This window comes from Eretmochelys imbricata, chromosome 4 (assembly GCF_965152235.1).
Source record: "Eretmochelys imbricata isolate rEreImb1 chromosome 4, rEreImb1.hap1, whole genome shotgun sequence".
Lineage (NCBI taxonomy): Eukaryota > Metazoa > Chordata > Testudines > Cheloniidae > Eretmochelys > Eretmochelys imbricata.
Window position 1 is genome coordinate 72,140,815 of NC_135575.1, and position 27,574 is coordinate 72,168,388.

At 39.2% G+C, this 27,574-nt stretch overlaps 1 protein-coding gene across 1 annotated transcript in view; it reads right to left on the reverse strand.

Moving 5' to 3' along the window:
* Positions 1 to 27,574, reverse strand: part of LOC144263584 (putative ATP-dependent RNA helicase DDX60) — a 71,671-nt gene that overhangs the window by 36,955 nt on the left and 7,142 nt on the right. Inside the window, exons 4-15 of the mRNA XM_077814508.1 lie at positions 26,923 to 27,112; positions 22,203 to 22,544; positions 20,808 to 20,924; positions 19,680 to 19,823; positions 17,506 to 17,664; positions 15,269 to 15,410; positions 14,407 to 14,562; positions 11,885 to 11,984; positions 10,190 to 10,305; positions 8,256 to 8,419; positions 5,194 to 5,440; positions 1,539 to 1,705 (exon numbers count right to left, since the gene is read on the reverse strand). Coding sequence (XP_077670634.1) covers positions 1,539 to 1,705; positions 5,194 to 5,440; positions 8,256 to 8,419; positions 10,190 to 10,305; positions 11,885 to 11,984; positions 14,407 to 14,562; positions 15,269 to 15,410; positions 17,506 to 17,664; positions 19,680 to 19,823; positions 20,808 to 20,924; positions 22,203 to 22,544; positions 26,923 to 27,112 — 2,044 coding nt within the window. The remainder of the gene's footprint in view (positions 1 to 1,538; positions 1,706 to 5,193; positions 5,441 to 8,255; positions 8,420 to 10,189; positions 10,306 to 11,884; positions 11,985 to 14,406; positions 14,563 to 15,268; positions 15,411 to 17,505; positions 17,665 to 19,679; positions 19,824 to 20,807; positions 20,925 to 22,202; positions 22,545 to 26,922; positions 27,113 to 27,574) is intronic.

Sequence of the window (27,574 nt, forward strand, 5' to 3'; positions counted from 1 at the left end):
CTCCTTTGGCCATCATTTGGTGCTGATGGTAATGAAGAGTTCAGGAGGTGGTAAAAATAGTGCTGAATGCTAGAGGCACCCAGCACCACACAGGATCAGGTCATTACTCACACTGCAGTACATGGAATAACAGTCTAGATGTAGGAGTGATGTTCTAGATATTGTAACACGGAACCAAGGTTAAATAATTTAAATTATAATAGTTTCTCAATTTTGTTTTAAAAGTTTAACTGGTTTGTTATAGAATGTCCCTCCCCTTCTTACTCCTCCTTTTCTAGCCTTTAGTTTTATTACAGAGGGAGCCGGCAGCAAGTCCTATATTTAGGTGGCCTAACACTTCCCTTTATAAAAGATTCTTGTGTCCGTTTCTTTGAGAATCTCTAATACCTGCATTGTTTGTGGTAGGCTTTGATGTTATTATACAGAGGGTGAGCTATCAAGCAGGAAAAGTGCCTTTTCTTGCCCACTAAGTTTCATTCATCTTTTACTGAGATATAATCTGTTAAAAATCACCATTTCCCTTTTCTCATTTTTTGTTCCTCAGGAAAATGTTGTCAGCCTGCCAGAATAATAACTACACATGAACATTATAAGGTGGGGCAGCTACTAAGGCATCTGAGTGCTGCTGGAGCAGCTGATGGAGTTGAAGAGAGCCAGGCTGCACTGCTCCTTCCAGACCTAGCATGTAACCCTCCTACATACCACCTGGTAGGGGATGTAGGGGGAAAGGAAAAACCAAACTGAGCTCTCCTCACCTATAAGCCCCCTAGTCATAGCCCCTGGCTCTTGCAGTCCATCCTCTCTGAAGGTAGGAACTTGGGCAAGAGCTTCTCCCACTCCTGGATAGAGGAGGGAATGAGAGAGAGAAAGATATCAAGCTGAGCTCCCTCCATGATCACTCCTGGACCCAGCGATCCAATCTCCCTCTGAGATAACTGCCTTCTCCAACTGCCAGCTAATGTTGTTATTCCTGTAGGTTAGGTGGCAGAAGTATGCTGCAATGCTGAAAGTTCAAAGTGTTAACTGACAATGCACAATGGTGTGCTTGTTCCAGTTGCCCGTAATTGAATTTGTTCTTACCTTTTTCTTTAAAAAAAATACACTTTGGAAATAATATTTAAAAAATCAAACTTTGTTTAAACAACATTATGTGGGTGGCAAATTAGCACTTGAAAGTTAGGAAATGACAGATTTACAGTTGCCTGTGCAATCTTAATTTGGCCCTATTGTTCATATATTGCACCATGCAGCCTCGACATGATCACATATTTTTTCCCACAGGGCCTCTTCCTTACTTAGTTGCACAAGATGTACATACAACGAGGAAGAAATAAAATTGCCTAGGCAATCACAAATCTGGTATCTCTTACATTTCAAGTGCTTGACTTTGCAATCTAAATAATATTCTTGTAACGTAGGTTTTTTGTATGCAATTGTAGATATTTTGAAAAAAAAACAATAAAAATTGTATGACAAGAACTATAGCAGAGATTAAGTTATATGCATGTAGAATAGTACAGTTGTGAAACACGCATTACCTGGGAAGAATCTAAAGTACATGCTAAATTGTCAAATCCAAAGTATCTAAGACATCTGACAATCTTTTGATAATCTGTCTTCTCCATTACATCTTTATATTTTTCCAGCAAGGAATGGATTCTTCTCATTACTTCAACAGCTGCATTTATATCTTTCACTTTCTTTCCTTGAAAAACAAAATATTCAGCTATATTGATAATCTCAAACCACTATATTGATAATCTTAAACCCTCCACACAAGGGCCAAATGACCCTCACAGCTGCACAGGCTCTGTGCAAAGAGGGAAGGTCTCAGATCTCAGGCTCCAGCTTGAGCCCAAACATCAACACTACAATTTTTAGCCCCACAGCCTGAGACCTGCAAGCCCAAGTCAGCTGACCCAGGCCAGCCACGGGTGTGCTGCAGCTCTTTTATTGCAGTGTAGTTGTATCCTATGGGACCATGTGCAACGATTCTGATTTTGATGTCAGCTTGGAAAGCCCTGCAGCAGCAAGCTCCCAATAAAAGCCATTAACATAAAGCCTCATTGTAGAGATTTTCTGGGTTACAACAGGATGAAAATGACTAGCCAAGAAGCAGTCCTACCAAGGGTTACTGTTGCAGACAGTTTATGATTTATTTTAATCCCAGGTTGTGTGTTGAGAGTTACATCCAAAATAGTTCAACTCTATGGACCTTCAGGACATGTTGCAAGACCCATCTCTTCCCACATTTTTATGCAGCTATATGTGAACTGATTGCTGAGATTTGGGCATTGGGAGCTGGGATCTATGGCTAGAGTGTTTTCTTTTTTCAGGGGATCAACTGCGGGAGGAAACTACATTTATTTTTGTTTGTATTACCTGGCTTGTATTACTTGGCTTGTCTAGAGCTCTGGATAGGTGCATTTAAATGTTATGTATAAATCAAAATACACAAAATAATAAATATGCTCTGATGCTTTACACATATGCCTCCCTTCATGGCCAGTGCATGTAGGTGGTGGTTTGGACTTTTTTTTTTTAATCCTTTTCTGTTTACACCTCATTGCCATTTTAGAACATCTGTATTACTTTAAAATATATTCTTCTGGTGTCCAGTACTTGCATTAAATGACAGGGGGATATGATACTGCAGTGTATTTGGAGTTTAGAATCCACACCATGGGATAGAAGAATAGGAGCTGGAGAGTGGAGAACAGGGTTCTGATACATTGGTTTGATGTTACCATAAACACAGGTGTTTTCCATGATGATCCTCCCAAAATGTTGGTATTCTTCCTTTTCCCCTGTCACTTACTACATCAGTTTTGCCAGCTCTCACAAACTGCTCATGGAAATCATTGTTTGGGTTCTGGCTGCATGTAGTTTCACAATGGCATGAAAAGTTACAGCCATCACACAATTTTTAGGAAGCAAGTTGAGAGTGTTTGATTAGCCTAGTAAATGCTATGCTAACCTACAAGGCCAGAGACCATGAGTTCTAGTCCCAGCTACTGCACTGAAAATATTTCTGTACTTTTGCAGTCCTTACTATGAACCAAGGCTTTGTACGCTGAGTGGTTATTATCATTCGTGCATTAAACAGAAAAAAGTAACAGAGACTGCACAAGGGCATTTCAGAGAGAGCTGGAATTAGAAGCCAGGTCACTACTATATCATTACTACTAGTGACCCAGGTCACTACTATATAACAGAGCCAAAGCTCTTCTATTTTGCCACATAGTCTTTTAAAAGTGATATGTCAAATTAGGTGTTTGTCTAAACTCTTCCCCCTTATGAATGCAGTGTTGCTCTCTGTCAGCCTTTAGCAGCTGCCTGCATATTTAAATTTACTACTTGGCTATAGGGTTCTAAGACAGTGGTTCTCAACCTTTAGTACTGGTGACTCCTTTCACATAGCAAGCCTCTGAGTGCAATCCCCCCCCCTTATAAATTAAAAACACATTTGTATATATTTAACACCATTATAAATGCTGGAGGCAAAGCGGGTTTGGGGTGGAGCCTGACAGCTCGCAACGCCCCATGTAATAACCTCACGACTCCCCGGTCGCGCCCCCTAGTTTGAGAACCCCTGTGCTAAGCAATATGGTTCTTTAGGTCAAATAATAGTGGCTCCCGCTTTTTACATTCAGAGGTCCCAGTATCAGTCCCCACAGATGACCTACAGAGGGATGGTGTTACATGTAGCTTTGCTGCCTGTAATTACTACATCACAATCTGCTCCCAGAACCAAGGAGAGAAACCAAAAATCTAGATGTTCAGTATTCTGTTGTGGTCTTACAAAACTGGTAAGATATGTGTTATAGCTCCCTGTATGAGCTGGGCCACAGAGAGGATAACTTTATGATAATTCTCACCAATTGCATGTAAACCTGAAATGGAAAAGGTGTGGATGTGTGTGATCAAACTCTATTGATGACAGTGAAAAACAATATACATGCTTGTATAAAAGTTAGTGTAAGGACCTAATGTACTTGTCAGAATGATTTTATATTGCAAAACATATTCAGAAGTGAATGTGGAAGTTGTGTTCATATTTGTTTTGCAGTTTGACCTGTGTTCTTAAGGAATTTAAAGGATTTCTTAGTTGGACCATGTAATTTGCATGCACTGTAGTTGTATATGATTAGTTTGTAATTCATAAAAAAAATAATTAAGATTGATAGGTTCTTTATTTTAGTATAAATTAACTTTGCCAGAGAGAGAGAGTGCCAAAATGTCTCTTTTCATATGAATTACCTTAAAACAAAAAACTAATGGCAAAACCAAAGACTTCTTTGTGGCTGATTTTCCCTTTGATTCTCAGACTCTGGCATAAGATATTCCGCTACGTATGCCATGAAATATTCCACTTTATAACACAGACCCCGGATATTGCAGGAGTGGGTGGGTGAGATTCTGTGGCCTGCATTGTGCAGGAGGTCAGACTAGATGATCATAATGGTCCCTTCTGACCTCAGTATCTATGAATCTATATACAGATTACTGTGAAAGTCAGCCTTGCTCTACTTCGCATAGAATTCCACAGACCTGACATGGTACACAAAACCTCAAAACGAATACAATTCCTTTGTGTCATTATCCAACTGGAAGCAGCTGCCAACTGGTGATCCTTTGCCCTGTGTTACAAAACTGTTTTAACAAAATCTGGAATACCCCGATTATGGAAAACTATTACAGTACAGAGTAACAGCCGTGTTAGTCTGTATTCGCAAAAAGAAAAGGAGTACTTGTGGCATCTTAGAGACTAACCAATTTATTTGAGCATGAGCTTTCGTGAGCTACAGCTCGAAAGCTCATGCTCAAATAAATTGGTTAGTCTCTAAGGTGCCACAAGTACTCCTTTTCTTATTACAGTACACAAAAGAAACCAAAATGATCAGCTAAGATACCAAAGGCAGGTACATACTCCCTTCTCCATAGACAGACAAATCCCCTGAAGGATACTCCAGTTGCACATATTTCTTGTGCTGGAGGCATGTGGGTGACAGGCAGGGTCCTTTGCACTCCCCTCCCCTGAACACTTATACCAGCTAGCCATGTGCTCTTAAAATAAAAACCCAATAGTACTACAACAGGTAAAGTTTATTAGGATTTTCTTCTGCAGTCTTGTTACAGTTAAATAATGACTGCCAACCCCTCCAAAAAAGACCCAAGCATACTTTCACATACCTTGGTCTTTGCATTGTTCTATCCACACTTCAAAGCAAGTATTCAATCCTGCCATTTCTGCAGTACATTTCACAGAATTACTTTGACACTTCTTGAGAAAATCCTCTAGTTTACTTATTCCAGAGTTAAAATTCTCTTGTATTAGCTTTTCAATGGAAAGAGCATGCCATTGTTTCTGTTCTTTTCTTTCCTCTTCAGCTTTCATTCTCTTTTGGTTTTCCTCAATAATTATTTCTGCTTTGGTCTTCTGCCAATAAAATTAATATACTACATACATAAAATTTTACACTTTTGTGAAATTTTAAAGAACAAATGCTAATGTCTTACAAGTAATCTAATGTAACAAAGATTGACGTGTGAGCATCACTAAGTAACTCACTGTTTAAAAATACTTATTGCTCATTATTCATCTATAAATTGGCTTTTATAAAAAATATCTTCAAAATAATTCAATAGTCAGTGGACTAAGGGAAGTTCCATGATTTTTTACTCTGGTTACTGAATATGTCTTGTGATAGTGACAATAACTTTATCTGATGGGTATTTTCTTCACATTATGTCACAACTATGATTTTTAAAGTTATTTTAACAGTTAATATACGTGGATAAATACTAGTATTTCAATTGCCATGAACACCAAATACACTGTTTGATTCTCAGCTGTTTTGTAATTTATGTAGTTATTTATTTATTTGTATTGAAATAGCACTTAGAGGCCCTAATCCTGGGTTTGGAACCATGTTTTTCTAGCCAGTGTACATAGATAGATAGATAGATAGATAGATAGATAGATAGATAGATAGATACAAAAGATGACTCCTGCTTTAAAAAATTTGCAATCTAAGAGTGTTTCCATTGAAGGAAAGAGAATGTAATGCTAACAGATCAGAATAGTAATATATTATACCCATTTTTCACAGGTGTAGAAAACTATGCAAGGTGCAAGGCAATAAAATCGCACCACAATTGCCATCTTCCAGCTGTAGACCACAGGATTACTCTTGTGTGTAAAGCACTACTCAATGCAAAGATTGCAGATTCATGCTCCAAAGTAGCAAGGCAGGGCAAAGAGTAGTCAACATTTTTACTTTGCTGTCTCTGAACTGTATTTGATTACAAACTATGTCATTCACTTTTAGATATAAATTTACCTGCACTCATCACAATCTCGGTCTTAGTGCACTTTTTGTTACTGCAGAGATTACAAAACTAGGCCCTGTGGGTAATCCTGGCCCCAGTGAAGGCAGTGGGAGTTTCTCTATTGGCTTTGTGGAGTCAGAATTTCACCTGAAGTTATTATTTAAAGATTGGGGGCCAGATTCTCAGTTGGTATAAATGGGCCTAGTTCCACTGAAGTCAGTGCAGCTACATCTTAATAAATATGTGATTGTCTGTAAAGAAAAGACCAGTCTTGGTTCAGTGCTGAAAGTGTTGAATTCTGTCTGTAGGCTGCACAAGTTCTTCATTGTAGGCAGGTATGCCCCACAGGCCTACTGACCACTAAATAAACGTGTACAGAAGAGCACTCCAACACCTCGCGCTAGACACCCTCCCCAGCCCTGTGCCTGCCACTCTTTCCAACTCTGCTACTAAATATTTTTTAAAACAATAGTATCTTATTAATTCACATTTTTGCCAACATCTATCCAGAGCGAGGGTTGCCAACTTTCTATTTACAACACCCTTGCTCTGTCTCTGCCCCAAGGCCCTGCCCCTTCTCCGAGACCCCACCCCTGCTCACTCCATCCCCCCACCCTCACTCACTCGCTCATTTTCACCAGGCTAGGCAGAGGTTGCAAGAGGGGGTGAGGGCTCCAGGTGGGGTTGAAGGCTCTGGGGTGGGGCTGGAGTTGTGGGGTTTGGGGTGCAGGGGTACGGGTGTTAGAGGGGATGAAGGGTGTGGGCTCCGGCCAAGCAGCACTTACCTCGGGTGGCTCTTGGAAGCGGCCAACATGTCCTGGTCCTAAGTGGAGGGGCCAGGGGCTCTGTGCTCTGCCCCTGCCTGCAGGCGCCAGTCCCTGCAGTCCCACGGTTCCTGGCCAATGGAAGCTATGGAGCTGGGGACACGCGGGGCAGGGGCAACCCGCAGAGCCCCTGTGGACATCCCTATGCCTAGGAGCCAGGGGGAGATCCCTCTTCCTGGGAGCCAGGCAGGCACCCTGCCTGCCCTTCTGTGGGTGGCCAACCAGACTTCTAACAGCCCAGTGAGCAGTGCTGAACGGAGCCTCCAGGGTCCCCTTTCAACCGGGCGTTCCGTTCGAAAACCGGACAGCTGGCAACCCTATCCAGAGCTCTAGGAGCTTTACAATGTTTAGAATGAACAATATTGTAACAGAATAAAATCTACAACATACTAATACAATTCCAGTAACCCACTCATATCCTTTAGCTGTTCAAGCCACCTCCTCTCCAGTGTCCGCTATCTACTACATTCAAATTTTTGATATCAATATAGCCATCACTTCTTGTCCTGGTTGTGTGATTTCTTGTACAAACAATACTAATTTTCCCTATTGCAAGCACTTCCTGTGAGATAAATGTTAATCTGATTTGATTCTGAGGTGATCAATGGATCTGTCTACTTACAGTTATAAACCTACATAGCCTTTGCAGAGAGCAGCAATCTGACAGTGTAAAATAATCTCTTCAATAAGACAAAAATTTGTCTTCCCTTACCAATTATTGACTTAGTCCCTTATTCTGCAGTGATCTTCACACAAGGAGAGGGGATCTACCTAGACAGAGCTCAGTGCAGGATTGGGAAATCAACAGCCAAGCTCACGCTGATTGCAGTGGGACCCAGATTGTGCCATTAATAAAATGGAAGGGTGAATGGAGAAATGAGGCAGGAGGGAACTCCTTCAGTAAGAAATGAGAGAAAATCTAGATGCCCTAATTACTGAAAAGATGGATATCCCAAATCAGAACCCTTACAATAGCAGAAAAAGAATGGTAGAAATTCCTGTACTAGATGGTTTAAAGCAAAATTAAAAAATCACTACTGTGCAATACATGCATAAAACAATCATTCTGATCTTATGGAGATACTTCACAGATCTTACATTAATTTTTTTGCTGTTCTTCATGTCAGAATAAGCCTTCTTTGGAGTATCCAGTTGGGTTACAATTGTTTTTGAAATGTTGCCTTCCAGTGATGATCCATAAAAGCGTAGAAAAGACTGCAACTTTTGATTGCTTCGAAGGGCCCATGGATCTTTGCCCATTGCTTCAAAATACACAAATGATGTTACACACACATACATGCTTTTTATATCCCTTACCTCCTTGCCTATATACTGCCCTTCCTTTCAGTTTTTGTACTGTGAGGCATGAAGGCTTTGTCTTCCAATGCAAAAGTGCTTTGTAATGTCATGCCATTTGGTGCAATTCTCTGCAAACCACAGTAGCAGCTCTTTGGAACTGCCAGAGAGAGAGAACTGAAGACGCTGTTTAGAAATAGATGGTTTCAATGGAGATTTGTTTTTAAATTATTCAGTATTTCAGAGCAGCAGCAGGGCCACAATAAAGGTATGGGCCATGTAAGAAGTACCAAGGCTCTGTTGTAATGTCATGTTTGCCAATACAGGCCTAGAATATCATCACTCTTAAGTCACAATTTGCCAACCTGTGAGTTGGTTGATTACAAGAAGACCTCAGAAGGCTGTGAGTGGACAGACTCCCTCCTCTGAAGTTTGCTTCAGGAGAATTCAGGAAGGAAACAGGCCATTCACAGGCTCAGGGGAGCTTGGGTGTGAAGCAGCAGCACTCATTGCTCTCTCCTCTCTCCCCCACGGAGCTACAAGTCTGATGTTGAGTGGAGATCATAGAATCACAGGACTGGAGGGGACCTCAAGAGGTTTTCTTGTTCAGTCCCCTGCACTCATGGCAGGACTAAGTATTATCTAAACCATCCCTCACAGGTGCTTGTCCAACCTACTCTTAAAAATCTCCACTGACGGAGATTCCACAACCTCCCTGGGCAATTTATTCCAGTGCTTAACTACCCTGACAATTGGCAAGTTTTTCCTAATGTCCAACCTAAACCTCCCTTGCTGCAATTTAAGCCCATTGTTTCTTGTCCTATCCTTAGAGGTTAAGAAGACAATTTTTCTCCCTTGAAAACTGTTATCATGTCCCCTCTCAGTCTTCTCTTCTCCAGACTAAACAAATCCAATTTATTCAATCTATCCTCACAGGTCATGTTTTCTAGACCTTTAATCATTTTTGTTGCTCTTCTCTGGACTTCCTTCAATTTGTCCACATCTTTCCTGAAATGTGGTGCCCAGAACTGGACACAATATTCCAGTGAGACCTCCTCTCTAGCACACCCATGCAGGGGCAGGAATAATTTAGCCTTAAATTTTGATAAACTCAGAATAATTATTCAGCATAACAGAAACAAAAAAAGGAAGAAAAAGTGATATTATTAACATGCTATGGAATTGTACTACAGAACAGTGAATCAAAGCCTGCCCTACACAATGATGACCTTTCATGAAAAAAATAATAAATCTTGTCCATCAAATATTGATTGCTTAGTATATGAAAAGGAAAACTGTTTAACTGTTGCTTTATTTCTAATATGTACAGTTTTGTGAAATGGCTACTTTTCACTTTTGCGAGTGTTCATTAACTATGGCATTGATCCTGCAAACAATTACAGACATGTTTAACTTTAGGCATGTGAGTAGTCCTGCTAAAATAATCTCAGCAATTCCCATTATTTCTAAATGGAGAAAACATTATTCCAGACCCAAGTTGCTTTTTTATATTAATTATCGCTATTTGTATTACAATAGCACCTGTGTCCCCCAATCAAGGACTGGAACCCTATTGGGCTAGGTACTACACACACCGAAAAGACTATCTCTACCCCAATACACATTGTTTCATTAAATTAGTGCAACTTTGAAATCATTTTCTGAAACTATAAAACTACCCACACTGATAATACTTTAGCTTTATCTGAATAGGGTTTAACAGAATAGGGTCTTACTTTGAGAACTGGACTTTGTTCTGTCATAATCATCACTGAGAAGCTTTCCTGAATGCCAATGTCGAATTTCATCAAATTCTTTTTGTTTAATAAGTGAAGTAACAGCAGAGTCATCACTAACAACAAAAGACACAACACTGATAATGAATACTATTTATAATATAATTAATTATTTTCAGAAATAAAGGTTTTAAAATATATGTCACATCAGTAGTTTGCTGGTCTGATAGAACCTACATGGAATAATATAAAATTATGAAAATGCAATTGTAAACGTATAAAATATTTAGAGTCTGTAGGTAAAAATCCAGCCCTGGTGAAGTTAAGGAAAAACTCCCAATGACTTCAGTGGGGCCAGGATTTAATTCTGTAGTTTCAATTAAGCAAAGATACATAACCATCTGCTCACTTTAATCAACAACTGAATACTTACCTTAGAAAACATTTGGGGTGATGTCATATACCTCTTATGAGTGAAATTCACCCCAGTGCCATAGTAAATCGTTACATACCACCTAACTGGCTCTTTCCCATCCCAGGTGGTCTCAGGGTCTGTCTATATTTAGAAAATGTTCCCCTTGTTGCTAACTCTGGTTTAAAAGAGCTGATGTTTGTAGCAATGGGAGTCCAAGTATAGACATGATTTTGGCAGCTGACATGGTCTACAGTACCTTCTTGGGAGCAAGTCTAATCAACAAGCCAAAGCTCCCAATGTGGTTCACACTGGCAACCTGATTTGGCACTCTGAACCCAGGCTGAATTCAGTGGGTGTCTTGGGTGGTCAGAGAATGGAGGATTGTGGTCCTATTGTGTGTAACATTTTAATAATATGGTTCTATTCTATATCAGTTGTTATATTGCACATATCACTATAGTATCTGGGCACCTTCCAGTAGTGTGTTAAGTGATGTGACTAACATTTGTCACTTGTGATTTGCTCTCTCTCTCTCATATGGTCTCCACCGAGGGAAATTTGTGTGTGCAATGTAGTGATTTGTTTTGGAAAGGTTTGGAGGGACATTGTTTGTGGTTTGGAGAGTTTGGAGGGGGGAGCAATGTACACACTGCTATGTGTTTATAGCAGAGAAGGCAGTTCAAAGAAATGTGTCTTGTACTTGGAGTGGAAGGTGGTGAGGTTTCTGATGGTCCTTAGTTCCTGTGGAAATTCATTCCATAGTTTCAGCTCAGTCCCTGTGAAAGCTCCATCTTCTGCACAGACAAGCTGTACCCTTATCGTAGAAAGTTCCATTATGCCTCAAGAGCAGAATTGTTAATCATGGTCTTCATTTCAGAGATTTTGGATGTGTATTATAAATTGGTGGGTGGTAGGGGGTGTGGGTGTGTGAGAGAGGTAGAGAGACACATACATGAAACCCACATGTACATGTTTATGAGAGAACAGCACTCAAGAACATCTTGTAATATATAGAAATGCCACGACAGGCTACTCTGTTTTTCCAATATGTTTTTGTTTGTTTGCTGTTACATTTTAATGCACACTGTTTTTACTTCTTAACTTCCTACATTTTAATTAATATTTTCAAAATGTTGCCTGGGTTGTTTGATACCAAATTATGAAAACAAAAATAGTCATCATCACAATGAAAATTCCTAGAACATGACAAAACCACGATACCTAATGATTTAATCTTATATATATTCAGTAAAATAAAAAAAAGTAAAACAGACACATACCTCTTTAAAAATGGTAGGCTACTTAAAATATCTCCAGCAAATTCATCCACAACCATAGATGTCATGGGTATCAGACCTAGATTAGGAATATTCTTGGATTCTTTTCAATTTGAAAAAAAAAAAGACAGTTCTTCAAAAGTTTGCTACAGTAACATATTTGCATCAACATCTTAAAATACTGTCCAAATGCAATTTCAGTAAAGCAAAGTCACAAAGCCCTTCATTCAAGCCTATACTGATAGCTCAGATTTAGTGAATAAAATATCCAGGCAGAGTTTTGATTAATATTATTGCTCTGTGAAACCAGCTAACAGAAGGTTCTGTAATGCACAGAACTAATTCCTTCTAGCCAAAATTTTCAAACCTAAGAATCGAAAATTAGGCTTTTAAATCCATACTTAGGCTCCCAAATAAAAGTGGCCTGGTTTGAAATGGGAGTTGTAGATGCTCATCACCTTTGAAAATCAAGTCACTTTGTTCTGCTTAGCATTTTGGGCTACTTTTATGTAGGAGCCTAATTTTAGCCATTCAGGTTTGAAAATTTTGGCCTCTGTCATTTACAATCTTACTTGACTGAGCACAGAGAGAAACAGCAGAATGTGTCACTTATAAACGATCAGTAAAATTATAAGGAACTTTATACTAGGAAAGGCAAAAGAAAAACTGAAACTTAACCAGTAGAACAGTTCTTGTAATTTAACCTAATATAGCATTAAAGTAGGCTGTCCTCTCCCCACTTGTACTAATTTATTTATGTTGCTTGTGTCTTATTTGCTGCGACACATGTAATGTAAATAATTTAACTGTAGCTTGAATTAATTACCTGTTGTTTTCCAAATTAATTTCTCACAGTTGTTTCTTTCAATTCATATTTATTTTCCTTTCTTGCTAGGTCTTTTAATATTTGCCAAGATTCTTATCCTGACTTGCAGTTGCATCTAATTGTGGTGGTGTTACAATTTCCAAAGGTGAAAAAGTGAATGAGAATGTGTGCATTCCTCTCTGACCATTCTTTTCTGTACTCTCCTTATTACTGTTACTTAAAATAATAAATACTATGAACAGGACTATATCCTTTCACTATTATTCTGGGTAGAGCATGGCAGACAATGTCACACAGACCTCCCTTGTAAACAAAAGGAATACAGCCATCACACCAGTAGGGGCGGTGACAGCTGGGAGCCCCCAGGCCCTTTTAAATAGCCAGGGTAGGCCTCAGGGCTCCTACGGGTCCAGGTTGGTGCCGGCGAAGGCAGACAAGTGGGCATGTGGAAGCCCTGGACATGCCAGAAGAACGCACCCATCAGTGCAACCGGCAACAGTTCTCTGGGCACCAGCCAGTGCAGGCGCAGCACCGTGCGAAAACTTCAGCCATCCCTTTCCAGGGGGCCCATTCACTGTTCTGCCTGGGGGCCAGAATTACTGTCAGCAGGCCTGAATGTGAGCGAGCTATCCCAAGAAAAAAACAGTGAAGATAAAGCACATTAGTTTTATAGCAAGGTAAACTATAATAATAAAATCATAGAAATGGGCTGGGAAGAATCTCAAGAGATCAGGACAGGTCAGCACTCACCTCCCTCTTCTCTCACCTAGTTTACCACACAGTAAAGCTAAAGAAACTTATCTTCACTGTGTTTTTACCTTGGCATGGCTCACATGCATTAGTTACCCTGGGGTAAGAAACACACTTTTTTTTAAGCAGTGAAGACAAGGCTTAGCTACAGTGATCCTTAGTGTATCTGCTAATTGCAGATTACCCAGATCTCTCCAGCTTCTGCTTCCTAACTGATGAAACTAGAGATAGGTAAATAACTAGTTGCAGATAATTTGACACATTTTACTACTTCTGTTCATGAGCGGTTTGCAGTCATCCTGCAATTTTCTTGATTGCGTAGGACTGAATAACACTTTGCAAGTTCATTAATTAGGGGCAGGTCATTGTGAATATCGAGAATGATTAGATTTGTTAGCTGGTTTTGTTTGGATATGTGGGTCATACGATGCTTTTTGTCCCCCTAACTGAATGGGCCTAGTTCTTAAAATAATGTTTCTTATGTGACTATTTCTTTCCTAATTCAAAATTCAGTTTCTTTGAAATCATCATTTTCACAGACATGACTGTTAACATGACTGCCAGTTAACCAATTTGTGAGAACATTTGTGAGAGGTGAATTCAAAAAGGGTCTGAATAGTCAGAACAAATTCATTTAAAAATCCCAATCAATTTTTTTAAGTATTTGCCCAGCTATGTATGAAACCCTCCATACTAGTTGCCTCTGATGAAATGTAGGCAAGAGTTTGGTCAACTCAATAGCTCCTATTAAAGGAGGAATATTTTAAAAGATTGTTGTTTTCACTAAGCAGTAAGATTTCTTTGAAATATGTCAAAAGATTAAGCAGACTGTTCTGTTAATGGAGGAATCACATATTCTCTGCAGAATAGAGCCTAAATAAATACAATTTTTAAAATCATGAGTTAAAATAATAACATAGTGTAACTTTGAAGATTGTTACTATGGTACCTTTAGTTGGTGAAGCTCTCTTTTTAAGAAAAGATGTAGAAGTTCTCCTCAGAGGCAAAGACTTTCCATCATCATCCTTTCCAGCTAGTTTTGATATGATACTCCACAGATATTCATACTCTCTCTTAATTTTTTCCCCCATATCCAAGTTTAATCCTAAAATGGAATGTAAAGTGGAAACTAATATTTTGATAGAAAATATTTATTTTATAACTAGCTTTCTTGAATTTTTTGCACACTTCAGTAAAAGAGTGGCAAAATTGAGGACCTTTGTAAATACAGAACAAGACACAACATCAAAGTGACAAAAGAGAACACAGTTATGTCTGTTACAGAATAATAACAGTGGGTAGAATGCCGACTTGAAATACACATTCACACAAGCCTTGCACACCAAGCCTTATGTTTAAGCATTTAGAAGTAAGCAGAGCTACTTGCCCTCTTATTCCTTCCCTGAACCAGGCAGGCAGGGAGTGGACAAGAAAGAGAGGGGAATGGGTTGAATCATGACTACACCCATCACTCACTTGCTGAAGCAGCTGAAGCAGTGTAGGAGGCTGGGAATAGGGGTAAGGACAGTAGTTTACTGCTGGTATAGGCAATAGTAATCTTCTACCATACCCACTGATCTACCTGAGGAATGAGGAAGAAGCAGGGGAGGAATTGTGACAATGGTGTCTCTGTATGTCAAAGTGCATCCCAGAGATGCTCCTACATAGGTCCAACTTGCTCAGGTATATGCCCAATGTCATAATCTAATATTAATTAATTTGACATGAACTGCTGAGTGTTTTATTGTTAGATTAAAATCTAGATTAGGTTTAAAAACTAATAAGTGAAGAAACAAATATGAATGTAGTACCTTGCTCATTTTCTACTTCATAGTAATATGCAACATTCTTCCACAAAAGATCATCACTTAAATCAGGCAAGTGAGTGAAATCCACTTTCCACAGCTTTTCAGTTGTCAGGTGTTTCAGAAGAAAAAATTCACAACCTTTATGCTAAAAGGAAAAAAGGTAAATAGGATGAATACACTAGATTAACTTCTGCTCAAGGTATCAATACTCAATGCAAAGAAAACCTTTTTTTTCCCCTTAAGATTTTGGCTCCAGTATCAGATACTGAATGCACCTTGAAGGTTTTCTTTTAATTACCCAGCTTGATTTTTTGGTGACCATAAAGGTCTGAATGTCTGCTAAACAAATCCATGCACTTAGACCATTTGGAGAAAAAGTGTAAAGCAGAGTAGTAGGAAAGAAGCACAGATTTAGAAAAGTTAAAGGGAATAGTGATAGGTCACCATTACACCTGACAGGAGAGTGCATTGTAAGCTCTAAATGGTAATATTATTACGAAAACTCCAGTGCCATTTTGAGAAGATAAGGCATTGATAAGACAGTAGTGAAACACTGGCCATAACATATTTAAGGGCGTGATTCTGTCCCTTTATTCATGTTGAGTAGCACTTTACTCACAAAGAGTCTCATTGGTTTCAATGGAACTATTCATGTAGTAATTGCATTACTCAACATAGCTAAAGGTGGTGAAGTTGGGCCTTAAATTTGCAAAAGGTGCTTGTACAGTAAAAACACAATAGACTGAAATTTAAGAAATATAATGCAGAAGTAAGCAACTTTGATTGAATAAGGAACTTTTTAGGTCAGTGAGGACAGTGTTCATATCTTCACTTGCTACAGCATTCTTTTTCATTTGTTCCTGAACTTTTGCATAGTTTCACTGTGTTATTAAGTAATTGCTGGGCTCCACTCAAGAGGTGTCTGTATTTTGGCAGTAAATGAGGGAATCTTAAGTGCATGTCTGACTCTCAAGGGACTTGTGAGTCCATTGCCTGATCATGCAAATGCTTAAACTTGTGTGTAATTCACTCAGGTAAGTGGTTCCATTACAATCAATGGGATTACTCACAAGATTAAAGTTATACACATGTTTTGGTGTTTGCAGGATTTAGTTATTGGTACTTGTAAAGCACTTTGAGATATTTGGCTGAAAGGTGCTATCAGTGCGCAAAATATTATAATTTATTTTTGCTACAAAGAGCCATGCAGCTTCACAAAGAACTAAACACACAAGACAGTTAAGATGTATCATTCATTTTATTATTTTCCCCTAGGTTTTTTATTTGAAATATTAGACAGTTTTAAAATACTTACTTGGAAAATTTTGGTAATAATAATTTTTAAAAACTACAAACAGTTAAATGATCTGACCACATCTTCTATTAGAAAATGTAGGCTTGCAAAGGGAGTGATTTAAAAATTAAATATGCTCATCCTATGTCTTAGGACACACAAGTTTGCACTCATGATAGTGATTACTGTAATGGATAGCATGATAAAACCACTTTAAAAGGTAGCCAATCCTTCATTTTAAAAGCCATATTTGGGCAGGATCTCTGAAGGTATTTAAGAACTTGAATCCCACATTTAGTGTCTAAATCTCAGGTTTAAATGCCTAAATCCCAGTTTTGCCTCCAGTGTGATCCACAGAACTCCCACCGAACCCTGTAGGTGCCTAAACTCTCTTGGTGTCTAAGCTTTCAGAGTACAAGATCCCTAGGTGCCTATGTTCCTGCCTCTGGGCATGTGCACTGTGGATAAATATTTCAACAGTCCTTGGGCCAGAGAACAAAAGAATGACTGGTAGTCCAGGGGCTTAGGCATTCACTTGGGAGGTGGGAGACTCTATGACACTAAGGGCTTGTCTCCACTTACTGGGGAATTGACGCGCGGCGATAGATCCACTGGGGGTCGATGTAGTGGGTCTTGTCAACCGCTGATCGCTCTCTCATCGACTCCGGTACTTCACCGGAATGAGAAGCATAAGGTAAGTCAACGGGAGCGTTCCTCCCATTGATCCAGCACAGTGTAGACACTGCAATAAGTCGATCTAAGGTGCATCGACTCAAGCTACATTATTCACATAGCTGGAGTTGCGTAACTTAGGTCGACTTAGCTCTGTACTGTAGACTTGTCCTCAAGTGTTACAACTCCTAAGTCCCTTTGTGGATCCCATCCGTTGTGTCTATTGTTAATAAATAAGAACTAAAAGTACAAACAATGAAAATGCAATGCCTACCGTTTGTATAAATGTGAAAGCTTGTTTACGCCAATGGTAACTGATTAATCTAACCCGAGCTCGTTGTGAAAGAGGTAAATGGAAAAGAAAAACCACACTCAGGCAATACATCCTGATTAGGTCTTCAGCTTCTTCTGGTGTTATTTCCCTACTCTTCTCCTGTATAAACACAAACAAAAAGTATCATACCTACATGCAACCTATTTTGCAATTCATATTTTGAAAGGAGCTTCAATCTGATCTTCCATTTTGCACCTGCTATTTTGCAGACATAACTACAGACATATAGAATTGTTCTTTTAGACCAGAGGTGGGGAACCATTTTTCTATCAGGGGCCACTGACACACAGAAAAAATCAGTCACGGGCCACATACAGCCCCACAGGGGGGTGTGGAGGCTTGGCACTTCTCCCCACAGCAGCGTGGCTCCAGCCCCACGGGGTTCGGGGAGCGCAGAGGCTTGGGTGGGGCCAGAAATGAGGGGTTCAGGGTGTGGGAGGGGGCTCCAGGCTGGGGCAGGAGGTTGGGGTGTGGGTGGGGATGTTGGGTCTGGGAGGGAGTTAGAGTGTGGGAGGGGGTTCCAACATGGGGTAGGGAGTTTGGGGTGTGAACTCTGGCCAGGTGGCACTTAGCTCAGGTGGCTCCTGGTTGGTGGTGCAGTGGGGCTAAGGCAGGCTCCCTGCCTGCCAGGGCTCTGCACTGCTCCCAGAAGTGTCTGCCATGTCCAGCCCCTATGTGGAGGGGCCAGGAGGCTATGCGTCGTGCCCATTTACCACAATTCCTGGCCAATGGGAACTGTGGAGCCAGCACTGGGGGTGGGCGGAGCTTCCCTGATCTCCCCTGCTACTAGGGGCCGCAGGCACATGCTCGTCGCTACCGGGAGCTGAGCGCAGCCAGCCAGACTTCTGGCAACCCAGCAAGCCAGCAGTCGCAGCTCCAGCCCTGTGTGGGGGTGGGAGGGTAGGGGTGCTGAGGCTCAGGACTTCTGGTTCATGGTGCAGAGACTTGCTACTGGCCAGATGAAATGAAGCAATGGGATGGATCTGGCCCATGGGCGGTAGGTTCCCCACCCCACTCAATCTGACTTCATCTATTGGCCTGATCAAGTAGCTACACTTATTAATGAGATCAGTTCCATCCACAATTATTTTGCATCTACAACATTGTCTCAAATTATTTGTGCCTCAAAAACTGAGTGCAAAATGCAAGGCCAACTCTGTAGCTCTGGTCAATACTTGTTAAACCCGGAGGTATAAAAGACCATATTATATGTAAGTAAAAGTTTGTCTACACGTAACATACCCAACACAAGCAAGGACATGAAAAATTAAGAAATCTAACTCTCTACTCCTCTACCAGGAGATACTGACTTCACCAGCATACACCATAAATCACACATTGCTACCTTAAGTCTGCTCCTATGAGGATGCCAGACTTCAAGCACCTCTTACCCCAGATGTATACATCGGGGAGCAGTTAAGGTTACCATGACTGGTCTGTGATGTATAGTGCTCAGGGTAACAGTACTACTAACCCCAAATGTTCAAAAATCAAGACCCTCAGAAATCATGAGATTGGCAGAAAAATCTTCAAAATTTTTGATACAAGTAAATATTAGGTTCTTCTAATTTGCTTTCTAGTTTTGAAGCCTTCAGGCTGCACTTTGGTCTCATTTTTAAATCTTCCTATGCAACCATGAGAGCTAGAAACTCACTTTGCATTGAAAGAAAGCTGAGTCTCGTAAGCACTTGTCTTTAAAAAGCTGGGACTTTAAGTGAAACATTAGATATAGGAAGAGTCATGATAAAATTGTGAGATTTAGCAACACTGGGGTTATTAAATGCCCTGACTCATTCCATTTAATCTTTTAAAAGGCATATATGATGGCATAGAGCTCCACATCCTGTATGGAACAAAGCATTCTAGTCTGTATTTGAAATAGCTCCAGAGGTATTTATTTCTATGTATGTTAATTGCTGCTTTTCTGGAAATGATTTGTGTTCCACTAACAGGCTTTTATGTAGAAATATTTTGTAATAATAGTTTATAGGAGTAGATGGATAACACACTGAACATATGCCATAGGGAAAATGCATACCTCTAAAATATCACACCTATCAAGGTGAGGGAAGGAAAAGAAAAAAGCAAGAGTTTGTGCTAACTGAAAATCCTACCTGTTTTTGAATGGTAGCCTGGTGTTTCTTTTGTAACCTACTGTACGTTCTCAGCCCCAGTGCACATGTGACAATGCAGACAATGTGTCGAATATCAGATATTTCTGGCCAAACATGCTTGAGCTGGGATAATGTCTCACAAACCTGGTATCATGAAATATATAATTAAATATATGAGGAGAATTTTAAAGGAAGAGTTTTCTCTTTTTAAAAACATGATAGGCAAAGAAGCCAACAGGGACCAAAATCACATGAGTGAAATATTTAGTCACAGGCCTAGAGAAATAAGAATGATGCCTCCCTATAGAGGTGAAGGATGATTTGCCAACGCCTTGCAGTATTGAAGTATTGAAGTCAATGGCAGTCATTCCACTGATTTAAATAGTCTTTGGATCAGGCACTAATCCTGCAGACCTTTATCCATGTGCTTAATCTTGAGCAAAGTTATTAACATACTTAAGTTATGGGGCAGCAAATGTAATGGAGCGGCAGGACGTCGCTCTAGGGCGGCAATCCGCCCTCGGAGGCCGCTCTGTCACAGTGCATTTCACACTCGGTGGCAATTCAGCGGCCGCACCATCACTCCGCCACTGTGTTCGGCGGCAAGTTTGGTGTTTGGCCACTTGGGGCAGCAAAAACACTAGAGCCAGCCCTGGGGACCTATATTTGTAGTCTATCCTCCAGATAAAAAGAGAATCAAACATACTCATTAGCAATAATATATCACTCACAAAGTGTACACGTATGCTAAATAAGATACATGTAGTATTTAAGAATAAATAAATGATATGCCAATCACCATAAAAAAGGAATTTTTAGTAAAAAAGTAATACAACAATACTACATATTACAGTTTTAGAGTAGGGCAGATTTGAAGGTATAAAATACATTTAATTTTGAAGCTGATAAGAGGAGCTACTTAGATCTTTTGCTGAACATAACTGTGTGCATTTTTATACTTTCCAGTTTACATTTTTAAAGTGGAACCCTCACAATGGATTTTCAGCTTTCCATTTTTCACTTTTTTTTCCATATTACAACATTCCTAAGACATTTTCCAAAAGTATATATGGAGGATTTGGATAGAAACCCTTTCGAGTTTTTGACTGAAGTAACAAAATGAAGTACCTCTTCTTCCATGTCCTTCACACTTGAATGTCCAGAGAGAGAAAGTAACGCTGCTGTACTGGATTCCTGCAAGTCTTTAACCAGCGTTTGGAAAACAAACGGAATCTCTTCTCGGTGCTTAAAAAATATATAGTTTATTTTTTAAATCAAGCTTTTTATCTTCTAAATTCAACCATTTTATTTTTAAATGTACATGCTATTAGAATATTATGACTTTTTTAGGTCATTCAAAAAGGCTGAACTGGAAAATACACATGTTAATACCAATTTGGAGTACTGATACAGTTCCTCCCAAAAAAATGTTATAATGGGTACATATTGTAGAACTCAATATTCAGAGTAGAGAAGGTAGTGATGAATTTCACTCTTTTCTGTTCATGTATTTTCTGTGAAGAGATTGTGAATTTTTTGAGTATATCTGTTCAAAATTGTGTGAGGATTAATTTATGCTAATATTTTTTGGCCTGTAGCTCATGAGTGAGCAGCTTATTGTGAAGAAAGCACAATCCTTGCTCACAATCTAAACACAAAGAGCAGGCAGGGGGAAAAGGCACCCCAAATTTAGCTAACAAATATACACAAATTCCCAATCTACTCCTCAAGTATGGTATTGTCTATCAGCAAGTTTTGTACAGGCATTACAACAAATTGGTCTCTCAGAGGGGCTTAAATGTGGAGAGGGTAGAGGCCTTGTGGATGAGCTCAAAAAGGGCTTTGCATACATATGGGGCATTAAACTAAATAAAGGTCGCTTTCTGTACTGAATGTAGAGGCTCTGCCCCAGCCTACAGCTCCTCACTTGCCAACTGCCACTCTACTAGTCAGCTTCTGTGCTTTGCCTTTTCCATTTCTCTAGATTCTTTCTACTGCCTACCACTTTCCACTCACACACTTTGTCTCCTTTTCCATGCCTACCCCTACAGTGCCCCCTACTCCAAGAAAATCCTCATTGAACCTATATGCAATAAACCTTCAGTACCTCCTCAAACCTTGCCTTCCCACACAATCCCACAAACTACAAAGTACAAAATAAATAATAAAATAATAATAATAATAATAAATAATAAATATTAATGCAAAAACAGAAAAAAAGAATAACTTGGAAGTCACATGACACACCCCATACCATTTTAGCTATGCCATAATCTACTCATGCACTCATTTCTCCTTGTCTGATATTTATTTAACACCACATTCTGAGTGCATACTCAACTTAGTCCCTGTCCCAGAGAGTTTACAGCCTATCTCTAAGTCAATTTTTCATTACACTACTGTAAGTTTTCAAATATAGACAAGGCCTTAGCTCTCAAAGTCATTTTCAGGCAAGATCTACTACACTGCTTAAATATTAAATTTCTCTATTAAATATCAGTAAAGATTTCATATATTGTTTACCTGAGAGAAAAATTCCTTGTGCCTATACATGCCATGGATGTGATATCCATAAACTCTGATAAAATCTGATTCTTGTCCAGAAGTAAGGACAACATTGATTCTTTTTGACAAGGCATGAATGATAAATAAATTGAGAAAGCTTGTCTGTAGTTTAGTCAGTCCATCATCAGAGATTATTATAAAATATGGGTAGCTTTCTTTCAGGAAAGATTGCCACTTCCCTTCTAAAAAGTTGGAAAATTCAGTGTGAATGACAGCATCAGTATTGTGCTGAAGATGGAGAATCAGTGTAGTACGTAAGGACAGGAGAGTCGGATGCCTGTAATATGCATGCTCTGCATCCTGTAAAAAAATTAAGTAAAATTATATCATATTTTTATACAGATTAACAATTTCAATTAGCTGCAACTAGAGTATAAACATGTTAATTCTTAGTAATGACATATTTTGTATGTACATCTTCATATTATCTGCTTCGGAGCTATTACTTTGAATTAACAGGACATGAAAATAACACTTTACGTTATGTAATTTTAATAACTTCCAAATAAGACAATAATTTAAATTGGGGGCCCAGTCCTGCTAACTTTTAGCCACACGAATAGTCTTATTGGATCGATCATGCTCTCACTTACATTGGTGTAAATCCATAGAATCTCTATTGACTTCAGCACAGCTATGGAGTTACTGTGGATTTATACCAGTGCCATTGAGAGCGGTATATGTTCAAGGTTACTTGTGTGCAGAAGCATTGGCAGGATCAGTTTCTAGACCGAAAACATAAGGAGACATTAAACGATACTGCTGACTTAAAGAGTGGAAGCAAAAGCTTGTGGGCCAGATTCTTGGCTGTGCTAGTGAGCAACTGGTACAGCTGGGGATTTACGTGTGAGTGGTTTGGGCCAGTTCCTCAGGCTGGGACTACACATGCCAAGGTTGTTCTGAGGATCACCGAGGTGCAAGGACTGCTTGGTCACACACCCTTTCCACTAGGAACATGCCCTGCACCATGGATCAGGTGTAGATGCCAAAACAGGAGCCACTAGAACAGTGGTCTTCTACCAGGGGCATGCAGAGGTCTTCCAGGGGATACATCAACTCACCTAGATATCTGCCTAGTTTTACAACAGGCTACATAAAAAGAACTAACAAAGTCAGTACAAACTAAAATTTCATACAGACAGTGACTAGTTTATACTGCTCTCTATACTATACACTGAAATGTTAGTACAATATTTATATTCCAATTAATTTATTTCATAATTATATGGTAGAAAAGAGAAAGTAAGCAATTTTTCAGTACTCATGTGCTGTGACACTTTTGTATTTTTGACTGATTTTGCAAGCAAGTAGTTTTTAAGTGAGGTGAAACTTGGGGGTACACAAGACAAATCAGACTCCTGAAAGGGGTACAGTAGTCTTGAAAGGTTGAGAGCCTCTGCAGTAGAGCAACCCCATGCCTAGGAGATCCTCCACCAACCTGAATTATAGAGCTTAAATCTGCTTTGCTCCAGGGAAAGTGGTGGAAACCAGACTTCTCAGATTCAAGATTTGGATCCTCTATGTCTTATTCACATTGCCAGAATACCAATATATAGGTAGATACTCAAAGTATCCCCAAAATGTACATAAATTAGAGTTAGACACACTGTAGTTAAAAACCTAGAAATTGCCAAGCTGGATCAGACCAATGGCCATTCTAGTTCAGTATCTTATCTTGGATGATGTCCAGTGGTAGATGCTTCACTACTTTATTCCTCACTTGATGGGTCTCTTACCATGGTCCTTATCCCCTTTTTAATTTACTTTAAAATTGTGCTTGCTCTATAATATAACCTGACTTAAAATATTTAAGTAAAATTAGAATATTCAAAGCTTTTACTTTCTCTGTACAGATGCAAGAAAAAGAGGATATGAATTTCAACTTTTATATATTTCCATATTGATAAATTGACTAAAGAAATTAATTACAGATTCACAGTTGGAAGGGTAACCGAGCTACACTCTACAGTTTCTTTTTACCTTAATCTAATTTCATGCTATTATGCACACATGATTTTATCAGAGTTGGGGGTGGGGGGAATTGCTAGGGCCTATGTGAACAAGTCAACATATATATAAGCGTTAATTTTACAGTAATTTTTCCTAACTTCATAATTAAATCTGAAAGATATTAGGCTGTGTAAAAGAATGAAGTGAATTTAAAATGTCATTAATTTACCACTTAAATGTCTTGATAGAGAAAGAAAAATGTTTTGTTAGCAAATCTATTCAGTGAAAGCATTACTGACACCCTCAAACTACTGAGATGTCCAAATATCGCCAAAAATAACATAAGAACGGCCATACTGCGTCAGACCAAAGATCCATCTAGCCCAGTATCTTGTCTTCCGACAGTGGCCAATGCCAGGTGCCCCAGAGGGAATGAACAGAACAGGTAATCATGAAGTGATCCATCCCCTGTTGCCCATTCCCAACTTTTGGCAAACAGAGGCTAGGGACACCATCCCTGCCCATCCTGGCTAACAGCCATTGATGGACCTATCCTCCATGAACTTATATAGTTCTTTTTTGTTATACTCTTGGCCTTCCCAACATCTTCTGGCAAGGAGTTCCACAGGTTGACTGTGGGTTGTGTGAAAAAAATACTTCCTTTTGTTTGTTTTAAACCTGCTGCCTTTTCATTTCATTTGGTGACCCCTAGTTCTTGTGTTATGAGAAGTAGTAAACAACACTTCCTTATCAACTTTCTCTACACCAGTCATGATTTTATAGACCTCTATCATATCCCCCATTAGTCATCTCTTTTCCAAGCTGAAAAGTCCCAGTCTTATTAATTTCTCATACAGAAGCCACCCCATACCCCTAATTATTGTTGTTGCCCTTTTCTGTATCTTTTCCAGTTCCAATATATCTTTTTTGAATGGGGTGACCACATCTGCACACAGTATTCAAGATGTGGGCATCCCATGAATTTATATAGAGACAATATAATATTTTCTGTCTTATTATTTATCCCTTTCTTAAGGATTCCCAACATTCTGTTCGCTTTTTTGACTGCCACTGCACATTGAGTTTTCAGAGAACTATCCGCAATGACTCCAAGATCTCTTTCTTGAGTGGTAACAGCTAATTTAGACCCCATCATTTTATATGTAGAATTGAGATTGGAAAACATAATGTCCTTTACTTTGCATTTATCAACTTTATTTTCATCTGCCATTTTGTTGCCCCGTCACCTACTTTTGTGAGATCCTTTTGTTTACCTCTTTTTCCAGATCATTTATGAATATGTTGAATATGACTGGTCCCAGTACAGACCCCTGGGGGACATCACTATTTACCTCTCTCCACAGTGAAAACTGACCATTTATTCCTACCATGTGTTTTCTATCTTTTAAGCAGTTACCAGTCCATGAGGGGACCTTCCCTTTTATTCCATGACAGCTTACTCTGCTTAAGAGCCTTTGGTGAGGGACCTTGTCAAAGGCTTTCTGAAAATCTAAATACACTATATCCACTTGATCCCCCTTGTCCACATGCTTGTTGACTCTCTCAAGTTTCCAATTAGTTTCCAATTTGTCTTAATCTCACAGTGTTATTTTTTGTTGCCATGGGCTGGAAATAGTGTGTGGCTCTCAGAAAATGCTTGAAGTAAAAACAAAATCAACACAAGGAATAGAAATGAACAGTAATCCTTGCTCAGTACTACATTCCATAGGTATGTTCCATTTCAACCCATGGATAACACAGAAAACTAAAATTAACCAAAACCAACTCCCTTCTGAAAGAAGTAGGAAAGAAAAAACAATATTGTGTTACCTAGTGGCAAAAAAAAAAAAAAAAAAATCAGCCACATTGATGATTAATCAAACACCAGAGAGAATACTTGTAGGCCCAAATTCAGAACTCAAACTGTCCACAGATGCTTACCCATAAAGATGCAACTGACTGAGGACCATGAGATGCAACTAAAGATCCTCCTAGGCTGGATATATAATATGAACATTTAGTAGCAGGTTTTGGGTAATAGTCTATGTATTTTATCACATACTCCTGTGAACATCTAGGAATTCCCTGCTGGGAATACAGATGCATTTGTTATGAGTAATTTGCATGAATACACTCTCAGGCTCACAATAAAACTACTAGAGCTGGGCAGGAAATGGTTTTACCATCCTGCATCAGGATGGAACCAAGTCTTTTCATCAAAGTGAGAAACCAAACTTCCAAAATAGCTAGTACCTTGGTGGTTAGGATGCCACGCCTGGATGTGGGAGACCCAGGTTCAAGTCTCTCATCTAAATCAGGCAGAGCAGGGAGTTGAATCTAGGCCTCCCACATCCTAGGTGAATACCCCAGCCATTTGGCTATTCTGGACTAAGCACACAAAGGCACTTCATCCTGGTCCTGGGAAATCTTGCCTGACAAAATTTTCATCGAATCTGGTACATTCAGGCAAAAAGTTTCAGTTTTGATGAACTGCCATTTTCTGATGAAAAACTGTTTCACTGAAAACTTTGCAACGCACTCTAAAAACTACTTTTGCATGGCTAATTGTGAACCTTTTGGGGGAGACATTAGCTAAAGGTCTGAATTTGACCTTTATTGTTTTATTGCTTAAAGACTACCTAATGTATTATGAATGAACGCTTTTCTCTAGTGAAGAAATATAGTGCAAGAATTCAATCATTCATTGCAAAAATCATGTATTTGTTACCTTGAAGAAAACAATGACGTATTTTGCTCCTTTGTTTGTTAAATCCAGTAGAAAGCGTTCTACCACGTAAAAGAAGTGCAGGTTCTGTCCTGGCAGTAATGTTTGTTCACTTATGCAGGTGATGAATAATGAATCTCCATCAATCAGAAAAAACTCAGATTCAACGTAATCATTGAGTAGGCTTACATACCTGGAACAAAGAATGCATACGGCAACAAATAGTACAATTTAACATCAATGTGGAAACAATACACTGTACTTGAGGAAATGTAAAAAGTAGCAGTTTAAAAAAAAAATCTTAAACAAACACAATGATCCAGTTCTCTATGAGAAAAATAAGATCAGTAACTCAGTCAAAAACAGTGTCACCATGTTGTCTCCGATTATATTTACAACATTCCTATCGTCTGCTATAAGGAATGTTTGTATGATATGAATTTTCTACACACCTTATACCATTGTAAAAAGCAGACAAGGGCATCGTCAGCCCTAGAAATGTTCCAGGCAGTGATCAGCGGAGTGACTCACATAAAACTAAATAGATAAAGAGTGTAGGGTGTAACTTATAAAACTGAATAACATGAGCTATTTACACATAGCCAATATTTGCTAAAAAAAAAAAGTACTGTGCCATTCCAAACATATACGTGAA